The sequence below is a fragment of the Canis lupus genome, chromosome 25, assembly GCF_003254725.2.
Source record: "Canis lupus dingo isolate Sandy chromosome 25, ASM325472v2, whole genome shotgun sequence".
Lineage (NCBI taxonomy): Eukaryota > Metazoa > Chordata > Mammalia > Carnivora > Canidae > Canis > Canis lupus.
In genome coordinates, this window is record NC_064267.1 from 4,921,470 (window position 1) to 4,946,314 (window position 24,845).

The window sequence follows — 24,845 nt, forward strand, 5'->3', positions numbered from 1 at the left end:
AAGGAATGAATACATAGGTGATAAAAATGGGATAAGATCAATCACATTTTAAAAGATGAATCAACAGCCAAGTGAAAAAGGAAAATTGCAGGACAGTTTCTTTGGCAGATAAAGACTATGTAAAAGCATAGCAGTATATATATAAGAGAGAATGACACTGTGAACATGCCTGTTAAGCTAGAGGGAAATGTCTGCAACTAGACAGCTCAGCCAATGAATGCCCCTGTTTTATGCTCATAAGTGAAGAGTAACACTGATAAGAAGAAACAAAAATTCGGAAACTTTATTAAAGTCTTGTGCATGAGAATGTTCTGCTAAAGCAATATCACTGTAAAGAACAAAATGTAAAATTCTAAAATTTAAAATGCATTACTGATAGCTCATGTATATGTTAACCTAGGACACTTGATGACTATCAGTATTTTTTCTATATATGTATAGATACAGAGACTCCAGATTGGCTGGCGGAGCTATTTCTGGGATTCTAAGTGGGCCCATGGCATATTAGGGCCTGTCATTTTTCTAGGTTACCATTCTACTTAAAAATCTGTAGATTTAATAGAAAAATAGGTCTTCCAGTAAGTAAGTATATTTTTATAGACTAATGTTGCTGTTATTATATAACATATTTATATTATTTGTATAAATAAAATAGCTAAAAATTAGATATCATAATTGTTTTAAAATCTTCTGGTGAAATTTTATCCCAGATATACTAAGGGAAAAAAACTGTTAAAATAAAAATTTAAAAAGCCAATTTCTATTGATTCAGTCCTTAAATGTATCATGTAAATACAAACAGCATAAAAACAGAGACCATATTTGTAGGCACCAGATTTTTAATAGAAATGACTTTCTACTATCTATGTAATACATAGATAGAATGGTATTTCTGGAAAAATACAAAGAAAGTAACCATCATCTTTAAAACACACACAAAATTGATAGATACCAACAGTCACAGCTTATGGCAATTGCTCTGTCCAACATTTTTCGTAATTCACTTTCAATAATATTTGGAATATTCTTTCAAAATAAATTCAAAGGAAAATTTGACAATTTTAAAATTACTCATAAGCTGATAGCACCACTTAAGTTCTAATAAATATTACAGATAAATGTACTTACAAATAAATGTACTTACAAATACAAATAAATATAAGTACAAATAGATGTACTTACACAGTTAAAATCAAACCTCTCTCAATAGAGATTTTCACAGAAAAGCATTACAATATGGCAGGTCAATATATATTTTTTATTTAAATTAAAAATGCACAATGTATTTAAAAATCACATGGAGGAAAAAGAACAGTTAAATGGTACTTTGGGATTTTTCATTCATAAATTAGCATTGTTACTTAATTATTTTACTGAACATCTTTGTGAAACAAATGACTGTTTACTAAATTAGCAAAAAAAAAAAAAAAAAAAGTGAAGTATTTCCAAAGTAATACCTGTTACTTGAAGATACCTATTTATCAAGTATTCTGTTCTCTTTTTTGTTTTTTATGTTTTGTGTTTTTTTTAGAATAACTGAAGTTTAGCAAATAACCTTGTGTTGTAATTGGTAGGGTTCTTTCTTTTTCCAGCAGTGGTAAGTGATGATATATATATATATCATATATATATATATATATATATATATATCATATAGCATCATATATATATATCATATAGCATCATTGATTTTATATATATATATATAAAATATAAAAATATATATATATTTTACTAACTATGCTTATAAGGTTTTATCTTAGAAGATGAATATTAAATATTGTAAGCCTATGACACTAATCTACTCAAATAATAAAAGTGAAGAGCAGTAAATGAGATCTCAGAAACACTGGATATATTTCTTCATTTAAAAAAAACTTTTTAATTAAACCATCCAATTTAATGTTTTTATATGGCACTTTAGTTTTGAAGGTAAAGTGATCTAGAGACAGCTGACAAAGAAATTATAACTGCAATTCCTTGGTGAAAATGTTAATGACAGCAAAATATTGTTTAATTAGATGATTGCAGCATCTGGATTAACACTCTTTAAGAGCGATGTTCCTGTGCTTGTCTGCTTCTTCACACTTTACAGACATTTTGTCATCTCTAGGTCATTAGGAAAGAATTTTTAATGATTTTTCTAGAAGCAAGCAGTTCAAGTTACATCTAATTAGATGACAATAATAAGCCCAACACATGCAGTAGCTAAATATATACATAATTAACCAGGGAGGGCTTGTACATCACAGAGTAAAAAAGTGGAAAATGCTAAACAGGAGAAAAAGGTTGGGGTTGGGGAAGTTGTGCTGAATTCATTAGCTGATCATATGAAACACAACTTGAAAACCTTTAAAAAAAATTCTCAGACCTAACGGAATCATTTACAGAAAGCTATGTTAGCAATCACTCTGCTATTTTCTTAAATGCATGAATGCCAAGTTTTAACGTCTTGTTCATTGTAGTATCTAATAAGGTATAAAATTAGGCATAGGTTGTATCTTTCAGAACACAATGAACAGAAATTGGGTCAAAGCCAGGAATTAGAGGTTGAAACCACATTTTTAGTTGAACTCTAAGCATCATCAAAATTTTTCTACAAGTTAAAAAAAAAAAAAAAAAACTTCTACATAAATCTTCCAAAACTTGATGTTCTTTGAAAGCAATAAAAAAGTTTCAAAAAGTTACATAAATTATAGCAGAGTCCTGAGCTAGACTTTCATGTAGTTTTTAAAATCATGTCTTCCAAGAATATTTAATGAAATAAAGTAGAATCTGAACTTGTATGTGTAGCAGGTTCCCAATGAGATAGCACACATGGAAAAAGAAAAAAGAGAAAAAACACCAAAATTGTTAGCTGGGATGTATTCACTGCTAGGCTTAAGAGTGAGTTAATTTTTAAATTACTCTTTCCCATATTTCCAACTTTCTATAACGAGTATTTATTAAATTTATAAGTAGAACAAACCAAAGGCCATGAAGACATGTGTGGGCTTTTAGGTGTCTTTTAAAAACAGTATGTTTTCTGAATTTTCGGTAACTTCTTTTACTATGTATTTTTACAAAACTCATCTATATACAATAAAATGTGTTGATTTATATGCAATCATATATATATATATATATACACACACACACATATATCACATGAGGTTCTAAAAAAATCTAATAATGTACTAATACTAAGACACTGCTGCTATATGCTTTATACAGAACCTCATTTTTAAAAGGATCTAGGAAGGAGGAAAGTAAAATTGGCCAAGTAAGAAAGACCTCAAAAAAATGGTGAACAAGAAATGGGGCATAAATATACTTTGAATCCATGTTAAAATAATATTTTAGAGAAAAAGGTAAGTCTAAGAGTTTAAGTCAGTAACCAAAATGGTTTTTTTACAGAAAATGTAGATTTACTAAGTCACATTAGTCTGTGTTTTTAAAAATGTGAAGCCAAGAAAGACTGTTTCACCTTCCAGATTCCCACTTTGCAACCCTTCTCTTTAATCCAGGATATTTAAAGAATCTCTCAAACAGCAATTCTAGTAAAATCACATAATAGATCACACAATCAAGCAAAACACTTGCAAAGCCAAAGTATTAAATCAGTTCAATCTGATGGCCATTTACTTGGCAAAACTTTTTTTTTTTTTCTGTAGTGATCTCATAATCTTATTAGAAAGATGAAATATAGACATAAAATGCTAAGGACACACACTACCATACATGCCAAAATGTGTGACACAGTGCTATAGAAGATGTGAATGTTCAGAAGGTTAATACAATTAATTCCCCTTAGGTATGTCTTTTGTTTTATTTTTTTAAAAGATTTTATTTATTTCCCTGACAGAGAGCTAGCACAAGCAGGAGTGTCAGGCAGAGGGAGAGGGAGAAGGGGGCTCCCCACAGAGCAGAGCTTGATCCCAGGACTCTGGCATCATGACCCGAGCTGAAGGCAGATGCTTAATGGACTGAGCCACCCAGGTACCCCTTTAGGTATGTCCTTTAAGGAATATAGATGTAATGCAGTGGTTCTCAAAGTGAACCCTAGACCAGTGGCATCAGAATCATCTGGAGATTTGTTAGAAGTGCAAATTCTTGAGTCCCACCTTCAACCTACTGAGTCAGAACCTGTGGGGATGAGGCCCAATGATCTGTGTTGGAGCAAGCCCTCCAGGTGATTCTGAGAACGACGAGTATCCTAAATGCTGGGTTACTGACTATGTTGTTGGTGTTGTGATCTGTGGTACTAAGTTCCTCCCCAGGAACTACCACAACAGAAGAAAGCCCTCTCACCCAAAGTCTCATCTGTTTCTCAGGAGTCTGAATCCAGTGACAGCAGTGTGGAGGAGGTAATGAAGGCCTGGGCCACTTGGCTCAGGCAAGACCACTGTGAAGGGTTATTAGCTCCTGGCTCCCTGTAGGACCTGCTGAAGCTTTTGCTACACCACCTTGGGGTTCAATTTCTCTTTCTGTACAGTTCTGTTTTCCTCACTCCCCCACAGATGTGTTCCCAAAGATACTTTCTAATAAACTTCCTGCAAGCAAATCTCTGTCTCAGAAATGGTTTCTCTGGATCTGAGACCTAGCTGAAAATAGTACCAGGTTCTACATTAAAGGTGATAAATTCCAGGCCCAGTTCCAGTGCTAGAATATCACCAGCTACAAAAGTCACGAAAGCAAATAAGCTTCAACAAGGTTCTTTTGATGAAATATAAAAGTAAATAATAAAATTATTTAAAATCTTTAACTGTTTAGGTTTTTAAGCAGTCAGTAGAATAAAGATGATGAGAGAAAAACACTGTATGGTGCCATGATTATCCCGAAGCAGTCACTGAGGAAGGCTCTAGAGCCAAACTACTTGCATTTGAATCCTGACTTTGTCACTTATTAGCTCTGTGACTGAGGTAAGTTATCTAACTTCCTTGTACCTTTATTTTCTCATTTGTGAACAGGGATAAGAGCAGAACATAACTCTAGGGGCTATTATTGGGATTAAATGAGTAAATACTCATAAAACACTTATAACAATGTTTGGAATATTGTAAATTGCTCAATAATGTTAACTATTATTTACTTTTTTTTCCTGAAAGTTATTGTTAATATTAAAGAAATGTCTCAAAAAGACATAACAGTGAACAAAGAAATAATAAAAATAATACTTATTTTTTCTGACTCCTGATATTAAGAATATTAAAAGAAATGTTTCAGAAAGACTATAATACTATAAGCCAACCATGTATTGGCTTTGGTTTACCCAGGAAATGAAATACAGTTTGTCACTAAGAACACTAGCATTATCAGTAATGATAAATCTTAAGTTTCAATCAATTACCTAAAATTAGTATTTATTGGGCAACAGCTGTATCCCTAAAACCTTGCTATGTAACAATATGACTATTTAGTGGAACCCATGTTAGTAAAAGTGATACTGGTTCAACATAAGGTCTTTGCCAATGTCCTTTATTTTAGGATCCTTAGAGAACTCTGAAAAGTGTTCCAATAAGAAGAAATGAATAAATACATTTTTTCTCCACAAATCAGGAAAATTGGCAATTCTAATTACTTCCCTAACATGTATTCAATTTGGCTTTAGTGAAGCTTCTCTAAAAAACCATCATCTAAATCTTCAATACTGGTGTTCAATACAAGATGGCACACCTACTTAAAACTTCAGGATAATGGCCAGGGAAGAATTAGCAGGAATATATCCAGGGAGAGAATCTCAGGATATTTACATTCATAACTATTTCCAACTGTCATTCTACTTCTCTATAAGAGTTCATGTTGCCTGGATCGTCATTAATGTAGACAAAATCCTTGAAGAGCTAATTCAAAGCCCCACTTTTTCTATGAGGCTTCCCTTGAGTAGACTGGCTCATCCTCATCTCCCACTTCTGTAAACTTGAATGACTGTTAACGGCATGTAACTGCATGCCATTTGTATGTTTTAAATGTTTTTAGATGCATTGTTCTGATAATTAGGTCTTAAGTGGCTAAAGCAATGGTGCTCAAACTGCAAATGCATCAAAACCACCTAGAAGGCTTGATGAAACGCAGATTGCTGGACCCCACTCCCAGGGTTTCTGATTCAGGAGTTCTGAGGAGGAGTCTGAGGAGGGGAGTCTAATGAGTCCCCAGGTGACATTGACACTGCCTGTCTGGGGGCCACACTTGTCAACCACTGAACTAGAGCACATCACAGTGATTTCTACTTTTTGTAAAATGGCACTATATATGGAGTCACGCACTTTTCTGTCTCTCATTCTCTTTGTGCCATACCTGCTGCCACTACTCTAATCCAGCTCTTCACCCCACATCTTTTTTCTTTTTTTTTTTTTAAAGATTTTATTTATTTATTCACGAGAGACACAGAGAGAGAGAGAGGCGGAGACACAGGCAGAGGGAGAAGCAGGCTCCATGCAGGGAGCCCGACATGGGACTCGATCCTGGGTCTCCAGGATCACACCCGGGGCTAAACCGCTGAGCCACCAAGGCTGCCCCACATCTTCTTTTCTCTTGGAATGCTGTTTACTTTCTAGTAAATTCTTTCTCACATTACAATTTCCAAGTTAGTGTTACCTATGAGAAGCTTTTCCCGATCTTTTAAAGTAATGCCTTCTAGATCTGTAACTCCAAGTGGCTTTGTATATTCTCCCATTTTAATAATTATCACTTTTTCCTGGAATTGCTGGTGCCCCTGTGTGTTTTGCTGACTACATTATGATCTCTTCAAAGGCAGAAACCATACTTTAGTTTTCTCTGTAGTGTCAGCACCAGAACGTGTGTTCAGTAACTATTTACTAAAAAATTGAACAAATTGACTTCATATCTGGAGACCTGTAATATTCTTCTATCAACAGCTCTCCCTAACTTTAGGCTATCTTATTTCTGATTCAGGCCACACATAGTCACCTAAATTTTCCTAAAATTCCATGGTGTCTCTCCTTCCACTCCAAAATCATACTGACTCTTAAGAGTCTAAGATCAGGCTCTTTACAATCTGGCTCTTACTGATAGCTCCAGTATTATCTTCTATTATTCTCTGTTCCAGCCAAGATACAGTATTCATGTCCACTGAACACATCACATATCTGACTGGCAGAAATTTGTTAAGCTCCACTCTTTTCTTCCTCCCTAGACAAACACATATTTAAATTTCCTCCACTTTGCTTAGCTAGCACAGCATTCATTATTTACAGCTCTTACTCAGCACTTATATCAGCTGTCTTAAAATGTATATTTTTGTATATTTAATGTCTTATTTATGTATATTTCATTTACTCATCCAGTTGTAAGTGCTTAGAGTTTCTAGTCCTAATTTTATACTTCTTTTTATCCCACTGTCTCCAACAGACAGGCTTTAAAGTTTAGTTACAATCACTATAAAGGAAAAGTCTACTAAATTCTTTTTTTAAAAAGCCTGTGGCCTCTACATTCTTTATGTCATTAAATAAAATAGACCCCAATGATTCAAAAGAGAACAGGATGGCACTTAAATATCCCTTATGACCTGCATGCTCTGGCTCAGAAACTGTCCCAACTAGAAAAACAAACAAACAAACAAACAAACAAACAAACAAAAACAACAACCAGTGTCCATATTGCTCAGATGTGATGTGTGAAACAAAGGCAGAAGAAAATATACTAAATTTCCATACTACTTAGAGTCCATTGACAGGTCCTTGAAGCAAGCAGAGTGATCTTCCTCTAGAGACTCAACTGCCTCGATGTTACTACTTTGCTAAGGGCAAAAGGCAATCTTAGCCCGGTCCCAAGATCCTGTAAGTTTACTTTAACATATAAAAATTCCTTTGGAAACTTCCTTTATCTTTAACCCCCAAGATACAAATTGGCAATCATCCCCCAAACATATGGCCCACCGATACACATCTGAAGGATCTCATGACTAAGGTTTTATTAGACAGTAATATAAATGACCTTTTCCCAACAATAGCTAGCCAGCCCCTCAAGGTCCTGTCTTGCTTCTGAAATTCCTTAGAGACTTATGGCTCTCCCTAACCCCCTCCCAACTTGAAAGTATATAATGGGTCACTCCTCATGACCTCTGTGCAGCTCTTTCTGCCCACAGGTCCTGTCCCCATGCTTTAATAAAACCTTTTTGCACCTAAGATGTTTCAAGAATTCTTTCTTGGACATCAGCTTTGAACCCTAACGTCTTTTCCTACATCAAGGTGTAGCTTTCAGAAGGGATCACAATGTTATCTCTATCCAGACTGTGATCTATCTGAGTTTGACAGAGAAAATCCCAAAAAGCAACAGGCATGAAGTAGGCAGTGGTTATAAGTGATACTGCACCACACTGTGGAAGTGTATCTGACTTCAGTAAAATGTAGTGGGAAAGGATGGAGACTTGAAGAGTCCTTTGAAACAATTAACTAGACCACATTCCATCCAGAAAGACAGATAGAATCCCATCTTAGAATAGCAGAACAGTTGAATATTAATGCCAGCTCAACTGGAAACTGAGTTGTGAGAGTGAGGTATAGCACCTCCTCTTCCAGTTTTACATACACAGCTCCAAATAGCTAGCACAGCCAAGGGAAAAAATCATACACTCATCTATGACATATGGTAGACAATGAGTACTGCTAGATTTCTCAAGGATAACACAAAAGCCTAACACAGTGAAATGGAAAAATATTGCAGAAGAATGTAAAGAGAACAAATGTTATTCTAAAAATCAGGTAAAGATCAATGTGGCTGAAAGTAAGGTAATGCAGTACATTACATTAACAGGAAAAAAATCTTAATAGAGTTTGAAATCCTTCATAACGTGTAAAATAGATGGACTCCAAAAAATGAGAGTTCAATAAGAATATGGATTCTGGGTAGTAAATCATATTGACAAAGATAGGCAATGAATGAGGAGTAAGTTGAATTAAAGTTGAGTTAACCGTTCATTCATTTCTGAGTTCAAAAATAAGAGAGATATATTTCAGAAGGTCTTAAAAAATTTATACATATCTCCAGGAGAATTAATAACAAGATGCCTACATTCTAAATCACTAACAAAGTGGGCAAAAATGTGTAAGGCTAAGAAAAAACAAAAAAAAAATACAAAAAATAGTATTTTTAAAACAACAGTATAAAATGAGATGATGTAAGACCAAATGTATCACTTATTACAACAAATGTGAACATATTAAATCTGGTTACTGAAAGATTAAAGTCCAAGATAGGGTTAAAACTGGAAATTCCACCTATGCTCTAGGACAAAGCAGGCACATCTGAGATTCTTTCTTCTCTTAGGCATTGAAGCTGCTTTCTGCTACATCATGCTGTTATTTTTTCCTTAGATTTTATTTATTTATTCATGAAAGACAGAGAGAGAGAGAGAGAGAAATAGAGAGAGAGGAGCAGAGACGTAGGCAGGGAGAGAAGCAGACTCCGTGCAGGGAGCCCGATGTGGGACTCGATCCCAGGACTCCAGGATCGTGCTCTGAACTGATGGCAGATGCTCAACCGCTGAGCCATCCAGGCGCCCCTACATCATGCTGTTAGTTGAAAGTGCTAATGGAGTTTTTTACATTTCAGATATTTAAGTCACCCCATCTACACAGGTAAGTAATATGTGCTAATTAAACAGTATAATCCATTTCCTGTGTCTTTGAGGGAGTAAATAAGTTTCATGACACAAACATCATGTATACGGATATATATATGTACAATATATGTCATAAATGTGTCATGAAGATATACATATATCTTATATATATATCATATATACATATATCTTATATATATCATATATATCTTATATATATATATAATGGAGGCATGTGTATAAAGATATAATGAAATTTAATTTATGAAATAATCCTATAGTTATACCTCTAGTATCCTATTAGCAAAGGCATTAACATTACAATATTTATTAAATGATTAGAGTGCAAAACCATTTCCAACAACTTTTTTATCCCTTTTTGTTCACAAATTGCATTCTCTTGCCTAATACATATCTGTATCATCCATATTTAATATGTATATCTCTATAGCATCTGCATTCACACATACATGATCAATTTCAAGAGTAATATTAAGCAGTTATCCTTTTAAGCAATGATTCAGAGAACATGGCTCTAAATTAGTGGTTCTGAGCCTTTCTTCATAATAGAACAATAAACCAAAGGGAAGCATGTGTATTTCTGTAGTTATTTCAGTTAATCTGATTCCAAAAAAGTTTTTGTAGAGCCTGATTTATAGAAGTAAACTTTTGTAATTCAACGTGAAAAAGGGCTTTTGGAGCTTAATTTAGGAAAAAAGAGAGAAACTTAAATCTCATAAACATGTTTAACCACTGACAGCCCCTGATTTGACAGAAAAACAAAGCCATTGCCTTCTTCTAATTTACAAGCATGGTACTGCTGAGGTGGATGGCAGTTACTCATCATTTAGAAATCCAATCGGATTTTGTATTTTTATTTGAAGATTTTAAGAAAAAAAGATCCTGTAACCCAATCATGCCATAATCCAGGTGACATCTGTACTAGACACAATCCTGTTGTTATTCTCCTGTCTAGCTGCTATTGCTGAGAATGACAAAGTAGGGAAATTACATTTTCCCATTATTATTTCCAGACACTTTCTGGCAATGGTTTGTTGACTCTAATAAACCTTCAGACAAAGCTGTCAGCGAAGGAAATGGCAAAAGGAGAGCAAGGAAAAGCCTCTTCAACAACAAATGCATCTAAAACCTCAGTATCGGCTTGTATAGTTTCTGACAACACTTAATATGAGTGCTTCAATATTTATTCTAATGCTGTATTTGAATTTCAGGAAAAAATGTATTCTATCAAGTCACATTACCAATGATTTGGATCAACACAAACATATTATGAGATTAAAGAATGGGATGCCTTACCTGCTATAGTGTTAAGGAACATCAAATATTCAAAGTTTGAAATTTCCCTTCTTTGCCAACGCTGAGTCATGTTGGAAGATTTATAAAGCTGTCGAGGAGTGGCCAGGGATATCCTCCTAGCAATTAAGCAAACCATAACAAACATAGTCTCTTTTAACTCATGACTTTTAAAAATCAATATTAATGAATACATTGGTTTAATAACAATCCACTTAAAATAATTTATGGCTTATCCTTAGCCTAATTTAAAATACATTTTAATTACAGATATTAGCAATCTTTGAAAATTCTACCATAGAAATGATACATTTAGTTACTCAGAATAAACCATTATGAAAACACCTATTTGTATAATATGGCTACAAATGGGTATTTTACAAGTCAACAAGAACAAAAAAGGTAAAACTCTACTCAAGATAAGTAAAGTAGCTTTTAAATAATACAGCAAATCTTTTCCATGCTAATAAGTTAAGTAGATATAGGTAGTCAGGTACTAGCTTACAAGCATTTGACTTAAACTTCATATAGTAATGGCTGCCACTGCTCAGTTTGGGACCCGTAGGCTTAAGGCTACATGAAATAGATTTCATGTATTATCATCAAATTTTTCTATTCACATGGAATCTTATTAGGTACTGTCTTGTGCACAGTAGGAGCTAAAATACACGTTAGTTGAGGAAAAGGAGAGAGGGAGGAAGGATGGAAATGAACCTGTTATCTCCAATTAAAATCTGAATTAAGAGTTTCAAGAATAATTGGGTGTAACTCAATGTTTAAAGTATTAACATTTTTGAAGAACTTTCCTAGTAACATATATTTGACTTGTACTAACTCCAAAGGAACCATGAGCCTAATGATTCACTTAATTGTAATGGTAAATGGTATACGTATTTCATACTTCAATTCTAAAATTCAGTACACTTCTCAATTAATTTGTAATATGATTTTTACAGTGCTTCCAGTTTTTGATCATACTGGTACCAATATTCAAAATTTTCCCAGCTATACTTCCACTCACACAACTATTTTGTTATAAGCTTTAGCCATGATTCTGATGTTGTCATGGCAACATGCTAAAATAGTCTCTGAATTATCAAGGAATTAACAAACTATGCTTAGTCCAATTTTCATTGTGCTACTATTATAATCATATGCTGGTCTAATTTGCATGGTATTACTATTATAATCATTTTTTGGTTATTCTGACCAAAAATTTTAACTGTGGCATGCTCAGGTAAGTCTGCTAAAAGCAATGTATATAATAAAGTTCTGAATTCCTTTGTTGACATTTTGAACCCAAGCAATTTAAGAAGAAAATTGCTAATCTGGAAATAATTCTGACCATCAAAAATACCCCCAAACACAAAATCAAACAAATCTTACTAAGTATAAATAATGGGAATCATGGGAGGAAGTCTGCACTCTTAGAAAGTCACTCTTAGAGTATATGACAGTGAGAAAAATGTGGCTATGGGAAATGAATTGAGAAAAGCTGATTATAAGCAGGTCCAGGGAAAGAATCAGTTTTTCCTATTTACTGCTCCATCTTTCCCACTATAAACTCACTGAGAGCAGGAATCCTGTTTTATTTACTGTTATACACTTAGCATTTAGCAATGCTTAGTATATAGTGGGGTTCTCAGTAAGTACGTACTACATGACCTGACTTATTGCTCACCCTCAAAGAAAAAATGGCTGAAGCTGAGATGTGATGATAAAAAATTAAATAATTCAATCACATGAAGAAGCAAAATGGGAAACAGTAAATTATAGGGCTTTCCAAAATAACCCATAACAACTTTAGATGTTAGAATGAGGATGGGTGGTATGTATTTGAGCTATAGTAGGATGCATTTAGAAGTGGGGGATAAGGTGAAGACAAAATTGCCCTCTGAGATAAAAACTATTAAGTATCATAATGAAACATGACCATTTAATATCACCGACCCTATGGCTACAACCACATATATCTTTAGTAACTGAAGCATCTGATTAAATCCAAAGTTAATAATTGCACTATTTGAATAGAAAAATACATTAACCGAATACTGATAATCAGCATGGAATCCAGAATATGTGCAGATTTTTGCCAGTATTTTTCCATCATTATGCAGAGTTGAAGGTGGTGTTCTTACGACCAAAGTGGGAAACCATGACAAATGACACAAGATAGAAACTGAGAGTGAGCTATGATCTTGGGCAGGATAAGTAACATATCTAACTCAAAAATTTCTTCTCTGTAAAATGGGATAATAATCACATTGTTTTAGGATTGTAGTTGTTTTAAGAATAAAGGGCAGAGAGCTCCTTTTTGCCAGATGAGGACACAGTGAGAAGATGGCCATCTGTGAATCAGGAAGAGCTTCATTCTGTTTTCTTGACACTGGGTTTTAATGTTTAAGCAGTTTATCAAACACTAGGGAACTTACTCTAAGCTAAATCCATAAGATTTATAAACAAAAAAAATTTACCAAATTCAAAGGTGGACATATTGCTAGAATAATTGACTTCGCATATCATTTAAGCAATTTCTTGGGCAAGCGCACCAAAGAGATCACATTACAAATCAGATTGTTGCTTTGTCCTTTTAGAAGGAAAAGAATATATCCATTAAGTTAGCATAGCCTAATGAATGCCTCTTTAATTAATTAATATCCATAGCTATCATTTACTGAGAACATCCCCTATGCCAGCGACTATACTTTTAGTTTATAAAGCATTATTTCCCTTATTTCATCCCTCCGTCTGTATATGTTGCATATATTTGTATAGTGTGTATGTTTATAGTTTACAAAGTCTTCAGTTTACAATCTCAAGACATTCATAAAGCATCTCTTTTAAAAGATACTGTCTCCATTTTACAGATGAAAGCGTCATTCCTCTGGCCTAGTGCTATTGTTCTTCATTCTTTCCACTAATATGTATTGAGCTCCTTCTAAGTACCAGGTTCTGTTCCTGTTACCCAGCCAGTAAGTGGCAGGCCTAAGTCTAGATTCAACATTTCTCCTACCCTCATCCTATATATAACAGGAAATATGTAAAACTGGACTTTTGAGAATATTAGGAAATTAAGAACAAGTTGAACCTTTTTTTTGGGGGGGGGGAAGGTGCGAAACAAAGAACCGGATGGTTTTTAACATAGAATGGTTGTTTGAAACAACAGCAAACCCAAAACTATTAAACATCTATTTTGTTTACAGTTTTTCCATCAAGAAGGATAATCTTCCAAAAGCCAAAGGAGACCAAATGTGGTAAAAGGGAAACAATAGAGAGTAAGAGAGCTTCTGGTTGTTTTAAATGCATCCAGGTCCAGACCAGTCCAAGAGTCCTGAAGGAACTTATACATGTCACTGAGAAACCCCTATTGGTAACCTCTGAAGAATCATGATCATTGAGAAAGATGTCAGGAGGCAGAAGATCATTTTTTTTAAAAAGGAAAAAGTGAGACTTATTTGTCAGTTCTTAATGTCAATTCCTGGAAAAATTCTTGAATTGATGATTAAACAAACAGTCTGTAAGTACCTGGGAAAGGAAGTAGTGATTGCATGAGTCAACTTCAATTCAGTAAGAACAAGTCTTGCAAAACTAACCTCATTATCCTTTTTGGATAGATTAAATGCATCTTTCCTTTGACCTGTATTCTACATAAGTCCTTCTTCATTATCCACTAATGTTTTCATTCTGTCTTGTCCTTCTACTAGTAAATAGCCTGAGCATGTACATACATGTCAGTGGATTGGTCTTACACTGTAAGCTTAGTAATACGAGAGCTGATGCACCGCAATGCAAGGTAACTCCAGTGGCAAAGCACCTACAAAGCACCCTGGCAATTAGGCACTGTGCTGGGTGCTGTAGATGAAAAGATAAGTAAGACACGGCCCTTGTCCTTCAAATGACTGTAGCCTATTGAGGGAAGACAAAGATTAGTTTTTCTTTCCCTCCGTGCAGGGCTCTGCAATAATTCCCATGGACACAAAAAACTATGCACTGTTGTTTGTTTATTCAACACTGGTATCTTCCTTTCTTGCCAAGAGGAAACCTATTTTGTTGAAGTACGAGGTGGCCTGGAGTTCAGAGGTACAGTTTACCTTGAATTTTACTTGGAGGATGATTGGCCTAAACTCATCCCACTTTGGCAGTAATTGTTTTAAGGACAGGAAGGTGACCCCACTCAGGCCAAAGGGACCTGAGATAAAGATTGTGGAGGTGTCTGACAAATGTATTCTTTCCTAAAACATAGAAGCTCGAGGAACAATCCTTCATGTCTCCTCCCCACCTTCATGCGGTTGGTGAAACTGTGGTGTCTGGAGCACTAGTGGTTATTTTATGAACATGAGGTCAACTGAAGGTCCTGACATCATTGAACCTGAGCCAGTACTGGCAACTCCTTAACTCCAGACCTTTTAGAAAATAAGACTCAAACAGCAAAACACCCCTTTAAGTCACTCTGAGACAGATGTTCAGTTACTTGGAGCTAAAAACTGACTAAATGAATTTAGTGATACACATAATTACTGACTGTGTTATCTATTAGATCAGTATCTTTCAATAAGATTTCAAAATGATATTTTAAAATAACAGGATGAAAGATTTAGGAAATGGCTAAAACCACATTGTCATTCAAGACTGTTAATCTCAACAATTTCTAAGAGTTTTACTAATTTCATGAAGAAGCATCTATACACAGCATTTGCAAAAACAATTTATATGTGATTATAGAAAAATTAATCGCAAATATCATGAGGCTTTTGGCAAGTTTTTTTGTAATATCTTAAGCAAAAATGTCTTAGTTATATGCTAGCCATAATATGCAATCAACTTTTTTACTTCCTCATTTATATATGTGTTAAATAAAACTATACATGAACTATTCTGTCATTCTTAAAATAGCGGTTTTCATAACCTCTTTCCCTACAAATGGCTTGCAGAGAAAGAAAATTCCTTGGTTCTTAAAATAATTATTGCATAACCTTATTTACATTTCTGTCATATTGAGATTAAAATATGTTAATGAACTATAGATAATGTGTAATACGATATAATTACCTGGCTTGTGGCAAACCATAGCTGGTCCCTACTCCAACCCGAGGCAAGCTATAGACAACTTTTTTTACTGTTGCTTGATCAGGGAAATTAAACATAACCGAGGCTGTGGTAAGAAGAAAAAACATGATTTAGAAAACCACAGGAGAGCCAACCACCAATTTTAGGAATAATTTTCAAGTGCCTATCATGATTTATTTGTAGAAGTAATGAATCTTCATGGAAAATCAGCTTTCTGTATAACTTTATCCATAAGAAATTAGGATTAACATTTTCAAACTAATTTTAGTTTTAATTTTTGTTTTAGTGAGGGCATATCAAAGAGAGAAATACAGCAGGGAAAAATGAAGACTGTATCACACCTTGTAAATAAACAATATCCAAATATGAACACATTTCCTTTCAAAATATTTAAGAGGTCTTACTTCGGTTTGCCATAAATACTTCCAAAGCAGTGTTTTGTAGAAGATAACGTCTTGAAAATACAGCTCGTATCTCGCTGAACATCCATTTTCCGTGAAGTCCTTCAGTGTATGCAAGAACCTAAAATAATGAGTTTAAAGGGAAGTATCAATCAGTACAATGTGTGTCTAAGATTTAGTCTGACAATATCTTAGTGCTATATGAAAGTAAATTAAGGATTAGTTTCCTGAATTCATGATATATCACAACACTGTCATCATTTGATTCCATATCCAGTATTTGCAAAATTTCTACCTTTCTAAACTTTCTTAGTTGGCTCATGAAGAAATGAAGGAGCAGGAAAATTATACGTCTCAAGTGATCTTGTGACTTAAAACAGAAAATATATTATAGTTTTTTGGTTTTATATATAATTAGTTGGATAAGGTAACCTGACATATGTCATTGGTTCTCTTCTAATATTCCTTTTCTTCTTTCTTCCTTCTTAACAAGAAGCTCAGTTAGTACCAGTGTCCATGTGGTCAACACCAGGCAATGGATCATGATTAGTCTAAGGCAGGGATAGTAAATATTTGTGGTAAAAGGACAAAAGGCAAATATTTTTAGACTTTAAAGGCCATATGGTCTCTATCACAACTACTCAACTATGCCATTATAGAGTGAAAGCAGTCAGAGACAATGCATATAAATGAATGGGTGTGGCTGTGTTCCAATAAAACTTTATTTATAACAACAGGGGTGGACTGAATTTGGTCCTGGGGCCAATATGGCCTATCCCCAGCCTAAGCCAATCATAGCAAAGTTATTCCTTGCTTTCTCAAATTCCCTTGAACCTGGTGATAAGGACACTTGACCCAGAGCTAATGAGAACAAAAGCAAAGTCAGATGGGGATGTATCAGCTGACAAAATGAGTTTTATGTAATTGGCACACTCCTTTTTCCTTCTTTCTTGAGTGGAGATGTAATGACAGAAACTGTAGCAGCAATTGTATAACCATGAGAGGAAGGCCACAGGGAATTGCAGCAAAGTTGGCAACCACCACATCTGCACTTCTTGTTACATGATACACATAAGTCCATATTTGATAAAGGCACTGCAGTCAAATCTACAACAAACACATTCTCTCCTGGTACACCAATGTATATTAATGATACAAAACACATTTCTACCTGTATTAGTATACTCTGTATAGTCTACTCCATGTATATTTGTTTTGGTGAAATGAAAACTAGTTGAATTCTACAGGCATGATATTCCTTTAGCTTTGCAAACAAGTTATGAATTTTTTTTACATTTCTTTTCTCTAGAAAAAAATGATCCATTAGTCTTGCATTTTTTTGAAAATTCCATTTTCTAACTCCTTAATTCAGTTTTTGTCTTTCCCTAGATGCTAAAATGTTTTTGGAGGCAGTCAGACATCTGTTTAAATCCTGAAACATTTTGGAGCCAATCAGACTCCTATTCAAATCTTGGCTCTGCTATGTAGCAGTTATAGGACCTTGGAAAAATTATTTAACTCCATCTGATTTTCATCATCTGAAAGAGTGATAATAATACTATGGCTAGTTAGTCTAAGTAGAGACAGTGAACCTTAAGTGCCTGGCCTTAGTTATTATTTAAGTCCTGTTTATAAGTTTACATGTTTTTATTGCTGAGCAAAAAGCGACAACTATCGTTTTGACTTCTAAATGTAAAACTAAATGTAAATCTATACTTTCATAAAAGGGTTATAGAGACTCACCACAGTTTATATTAATAAATATTTAGTTGGGTGCCATGTTCTCCAGACTTGAATTTCACTGATCAGTATAATTTTTTTTTTAATGGAAAGAGTACTGATACAAGATTGATACCTTTTTTGTCAAGTAGGGGAAATTTTAAGACAAAACAGCCAAAACAAGAAAAACAATCTTCCGCACCATTATTTCACTAAAAAATAAAACTAGTAAGGTCATTTGAAAGCCCACACAGTACTATAAGTATAAACTCAGAAAAAAAAAAAAAAAAGAAAATCTTTTCATGAAAGCTGTACTGGCACCCATATAGGAAAATCGTTGTGCCAGGAGACAGAGACACACATATGTACACACACACACACATTCACTTACATGTTTACTTATTTTTTTTTTCTCTTTTTCTTATTTTTCTCTTTGGGAATTATGTAGTGAATATTTGGCCAGGTGTTCCTTTCCATTATTTTACTTATAGCAGGCAGGTAGTTCACAAACACACAGGAGTTAGTCTGACTTCTTAAGCACTCCCTGTAAGACTGTCTCACCAACTTTGCCCCAAATTCACCCTTAATTGCTTGCTTGTTCTGTGAAATGAATCTGTACCCTTTATTTGTAATTCACTAACTGCATGATGTTAAACTTGTCTGGAAAGGACACGGAAGAAATACAGCATGCGGGAGGAAGGGGGTTTCACTCAGCATGTGGGAGGAAGGTATAGGTATGGCTGTAGCTCACTGTAGGGTGAAGTCACTCTGGTGCTCTGCCAGGGGTACTTGCCAGAGCTCTATCCTCTAGGACTTTCCAGAAATACACCGTCTAGGGAGTTGGTAAAACTGTTCATGGGAGGACTTCTTATGAGAGGCACTCTGCTAAAAAACTGCCTAAGGCAGGGAAAAGTACTAGAAAAAACTCCGAGTCACTAGGTGTTGTTAGACATCACACACTGCAGGACTAGGCCCTGGTTTCCTTCCTGGTGCTGCTGTGCTAACTCAGCAGGCAGGGCGGGACAGACCAGATGATATAGGAAGATTGACATTGCCTGCTTCTCCAAATTATTTAATATATTGAATATATTTCAATTAGATTTCAATCTAATATAGTTCAATATATTGAAATCTAATCAACAGTTGCTAAATATCCCAATTCAGTTTTGTTTTCTGAAAATTGAATAAATCTAATTTTTATGACATCACATAGGTCATAAACAAGAATATTAAAGCATCTTGATCCCAAAGCTTATGGAACTTTGTGATTTTCTTAAGTGACCACTGAACTATTTTGAGCCAACTGCTTACCATCCAGAAGAAGTGAAGGGAGGAAGAAAGAGTTCATGCTGGCCTCCTATGCTGAGGTCTGCTGCCCCTCTCACTTATGAACTGAAGCATTCAGGAAGCAATATAAAACAAATGTCATAGAGACCCTTGTAAACCATCTCACCCAAATGTGTGCTTAACACAGATTATTTGATGATTCTGTTGAAGAAAAATCGGGTTGCTGTGCACTCATGTGTATCAGACATGTATATATTGTCAGAAACATGTATAGGGCTGTCAAATCAGTTTTATCTTTCTTTCCCCCTTTTTAAGGCAGCGAATATTGTATCACCTAAAAAATACTTGTTTAGTGCTTCTTTGCTGATCTGAAATCATTGAACACGTATGTTAGAACAAGTATTACAAATACTTTTTTTTTTGAATATGGAAGATCTGAATTGTGCCGCAGGTTATATTTTCTGTTAAGAATTGATGAAAACGTTGCAGAAGGCTGAACAGACATGCCCTTTCTAGCGTTCAGGAGGCCGTCATATCTAACCAACTGGCCCTTCCAGCTTAATTAAAGAGGTTGAGTACTAGGTACAATTACAAGTCCCCATGACTTTAATAATTCCGTATAAACATTCAAGGATTTGGGAGATAACAAATATATTCAAGATGGAATAATTCAAAAGTAATATCATGTTTACATTCAGATGTGACGATGCGTGTTCTTTTCTCATCTGCCAGATAAATGGAGAGAATTCTAAGGCCAGGAAGGAAAGCCCAACCATAAGATAGAAGCAGCTTTGTTTCTACAAGGCCTGCATGCAAGATGGACCATCAGACTGATAATTGCTGTGGTGGCACATAGGGTGAGGATGTAGGGAGCCGCAGAGACAGCCACGCATCTGACATTCTCTCCCCACTGTTCCTGCCACAATGTCTTGGTGATGTTATTTCCTCACTCAAGGCATGGAGAAGTGGAAGATGCAAGAAATAATTAGATGTGCATGGAAGGACTGACATAGAAATGCAACGGAACAGCCTCTTCTAAGTGAGCAACGCAGTAACTTTCCAAGAAATAAGTTAGGTACATGTAATTTATTTATTTATTAAAAAACAATTTTTAAAAGAGATTTTATTTATTTATTCATGAGAGAGACACACACAGAAAGAGAGAGAGAGGCAGAGACACAGGCAAAGAGAGAAGCAGGCTCCATGCAGGGAGCCCGATGTGGGACTTGATCCCAGGTCTCCAGGATGACATCCTGACCTGAAGGCAGATGCTCAACCACTGAGCCACCCAGCATCCTTGGGTACACGTAATTTAACAGAATAAATGTCTAGATTCTCAACTTCTTAAAATCTATCTGGCTAAGACTGAACCGGGAAGTACAGGTTCTCTTTCTTGTAACTTTTTTCCATTGCCCTGTTCCCATTAAAAAAAAAAAAAAAAAAAAAAAAAATATATATATATATATATATATATATATATATTCTCTAGGGTGTATTGCCTGGGGTATAACATCTGCTGAGGGGGTAGGAGCCTCGAATAAGGGAGAAGTCAAAATACTGATGGAGATGTTGAAAAGCCGATGTTCTCAATAACTAGATTTTAAAAAATCCTTTTGTAAGTCAGATGGTTTCTCAATCCACTTTCAGACTGATGTTGGATCTAATTGAGCTGACAATGGAGAGATAATTAAAAATAATTTTTGATTATAGATGACTGATTTTTAGCATAAAACAGAAGTGGTACAAAAAACTATAACTACTAATATAAAACTTCAATATCCTTGACTTATGTGAACAAGGTTTTTCAACAGATCTACATAAAGAAAGCTAGGAGCAGCTGTAATATTGATCCTGTATTGTCCAAGCGATATTCATATGTGGAAATATTAACCATTCATCTCATTAAGAGATGCATTTCCAATAGCATTTCATTTTTGTGTTTAATAATTATTTTTCCACGTCCACAATATATTTTTGTTTCTGTATGATTGATAAGCTGATGTTATTTATAATAACAATTTGTTCCAGAATAAAAATATTAAATACTTGAAATTCTATGGTCCTAGGAATTAAAAAAAAAAAACTTTAAAAACTTTAATTCATAAGTGGATATATACATTTTGCAGATTAGTATAATATAGTAAGCAATAAAATACCTTCAGGAATAAGATATCTGAGATAAATTTTGGGGAGGGAATCAAATGGAAATAGGAGTTCAAAGAGAAAGATACATAAAATGTCCATTTGAAAAAATATTATTCATGTATTTTAGATTTTATTTATTTATTCATGATAGACATAGAGAAAGAGAGAGAGAGGCAGAGACACAGGCAGAGGGAGAAGCAGGCTCCATGGAGGGAGCCTGACGTGGGACTTGATCCTAGGACCCCAGGATCACGCCCTGGGCCAAAGGCAGGAGCTGAACCACTGAACCACCCAGGGATCTCTATTCATGTATTTTAAAATGGGTGATGACAGAAATCAAATCACTATTCTGTTGGATATATTTGATTCTACTGAATACATCTGGAAAGTGATTGTGTGAACCAGGCTAATCATCTGGGAGAAATCCTCCAGGATGACCATTCTGTGACCTTAAAACTTCTTGAGCACAGCACTCCCCGCCCCCCCCCCCCCCCCCCCACACACACACATTCTTTCCTTTTGTTTAACCACACCTTTAAGTACACTCTCTGGGGCATAAGACTCTTGATCTGCCCTGGAGATAGGACTGTGACATGTACACCTATTCTTAAACTTTCTCCTCCTGGGCGGTCCCTCACTGTGTACTCCCAGCCTCTAGGGCTATAAAAACAGGTCTTAAAGGGATGTGGGGTTGCAGGAGATTTACTCCTCTTGCAGCTGCCCAAGACCCTCTCCATGATTTTACTTAATAAACCATTTCTCATCAAGCTGGACTTGTTGGCCTTTCTCTTCAGTCTTAGGGTTGGTTCTTGGGCCTTTGGAAGTCATTTAGCATACATCTCCCTTTCATGCAACAGTGATGCAACAATTTTACCTTAAAATATCAGTATTTAGAACATATTGGATATTATATCTTTTAAAAATGTATGAGCTTGAAAAATTTTAGATGTAATTTAGAAATTTTAGATGTAAACTTAAATATGTGCAAGGAGGTTTTTTTATATTGAAGTATAGTTGATATACAATATTAAGTGGTATATAGTTTTATGATGTTTTTTTTTTTTTTTTAACAGAATAGGTTAAAAAAAGTTAGGGACAATTGCGATAGACCAGCCTCACACAATAAAGAAATCCTCAAATAGCTGATGGAAGAGTCTCACTTTAGCCTCTTGTCCAATTAATAACGAATAAAATCATCAAAATAAAACTGTCAAGGGCAGGCACCATAATCAGTAAAACCTAATATAGACTGCAACACTGCTCATGAAATCAAATCTTTTATTTTTTTTTGTAAATCTTTTCTTGATAAAAATAAATAATTTGGTAATATAAGACTGAAAATGGGGCTTAACTGCAAAGTAAACAAAAATGCTGAAGAAATTAAGCTGGCAAAATGAGCGTTTACAGAAAGTACATTCTCAGTGAAAATGAAACAACAGATTATTATCACTGCTAAAGTTCTCAGGTTAAATATTCATAAACACAGCCATTATCAGTAAATGGATTAATACTGCAGGACTGCAACATCCTCCAATTGGGGGAAATTTAGGTAGCTCATCCATAGAGAACTTTTTATTTAATAACCTTGCTTTTTGCTGTAATTCATCAATTCATGTATCCGCCTATCCTAGATTTAAAGTCACCATGGGGTCTGACTTTCTTACTCACTAGCGGTGAGACCTCAGGTAAGTTAGTTACTTTTCATTTCTTTAGTTTACTTACCTTAAGATTTGTAGAGGGTGATCATGAGGACTGAATGGAATAACTTCTTTAAAATGCCTGGCACACAGGAAGTGCTAAACAAATGTTACCTTATAACTATAACTATTGCCCATCAGACAAACACAGAACATTTTCAGCATGGGAGAAGAAAAGCTGGACCACAGTGAACCAATACTAAGCTAACAGTCACGGCTATCATTTCCTTAGTAGCAGTTTGTATTCTAGAAACGACCCAAAATCACACTAAGCTCCAAGAAGAAAGCCCAACTGTTTGGGACATGAAGCTACCATTCTCATCAGCAATAGTGACAATTCTGAGAAGGCCTCTTCCTATCCTCTCTTCCTGTCTATCTGTAAATAGGCCAGCTCTTTTCTTCCAGGCCTATCCTCATGACGTATCAATCTTATTTACTTGCAGGGACTCTCAGTTATTAAATATTTATCGGTTGACCTTCATGATGGTGAACAAGAGAGGCAGAATCCTTCACCAGAAGGAGTTTGAGGTCTGCTGGAGAATCACAAACAGTGGGGAAAGGGAAAAGGCAGAGGGTCTCAAGCTGAACAAGGATTTAAATATGGTGCCTTGGGGAATGGGTCCAGGCCATCCAGAACATACATTATAGAGAGGAGAGAGGTGGAAGATACAATTAGAATAATGAATGGTGGGTAGCAAACCAGGATATGAGGAAATACGTAATTCATGCTAGAGTCTGAACTTGCAGTCTGAGAGGAACAGGGCCCTTATACTAAACAAGGAGGTGAGATGATTGAGAGGATTAAATTTGCACTTGAAATTGCTGTGGTGGCTACAGGGTAGACGGCGTCCCGATAATCTGTGTGAATGCCATCTTATAGTCATTAGTAGAAAACATGAACTCTTTCAAAAAGAGTATTGTCTGTACTTCCCCAATGGTATCTCACACCATGGCAGATACTTCTAAATTCACTTATTTTATTACATACATCCCATAAACAGTTGGAGACTTCTTGAGGGTAGAGGCTAAGGCTGTTTTCTATTTTGTATTCCTTACAGAACGTGCACATGAAAAGAACTCAATCAACTTTTGTTAAGAAAACACTGAAAATTTAACTTACAAACTTTGAGTTGCAGCTGGAGTCCTCTGTGCCTACTTCATCTTCAAATACACACTCTCAAAATTACAGTAAAATTCTCAAAATTAAAAAATGATATTGGCAAGGTTGCTTCATTTTTGTCCTACTTATGGATGTCCCCACGCGTAACTATTATAGATTTGGCTGTGTTTGCTCATTTTCGCAAATTTGGCAAACTCTAAAATCTTGTATTTGTCCCTCTGCTGTTATTTAACAAAGGGGAGGAATTGAGTAGGGGGAGGGAGAACTCAACACTCTTGGAAAGAAGCTTACTTCTGAATTCCAGAATTTACTTTCATTTACATACTGAGTATGTTAACTTCTGTATTATTCTTCATGGTGGTGAGCTTTAAACAAGTTATATATATGTATTTCTCGTTTTTATTTTTATATATTTATTTATTTTTTAAAAGATTTTATTTATTTATTCCTGAGACATACACACACACACACACACACAGAGAGAGAGAGAGAGAGAGAGAGGCAGAGACACAGGTAGAGGGAGAAGCAGTTTC

The 24,845-nt window shown here is 35.1% G+C and overlaps 1 protein-coding gene across 11 annotated transcripts in view; it reads right to left on the reverse strand.

The window, feature by feature from the left end:
• NBEA (neurobeachin) overlaps positions 1 to 24,845 on the reverse strand; it is a 674,158-nt gene that overhangs the window by 110,327 nt on the left and 538,986 nt on the right. For all 11 annotated transcript variants that reach the window (XM_049101416.1, XM_049101413.1, XM_049101412.1 and 8 more), the window contains 3 exons: positions 16,348 to 16,465; positions 15,926 to 16,028; positions 10,880 to 10,995 (listed from right to left, as the gene is read on the reverse strand). In XM_049101416.1, the coding sequence (XP_048957373.1) occupies positions 10,880 to 10,995; positions 15,926 to 16,028; positions 16,348 to 16,465 (337 nt within the window). The remainder of the gene's footprint in view (positions 1 to 10,879; positions 10,996 to 15,925; positions 16,029 to 16,347; positions 16,466 to 24,845) is intronic.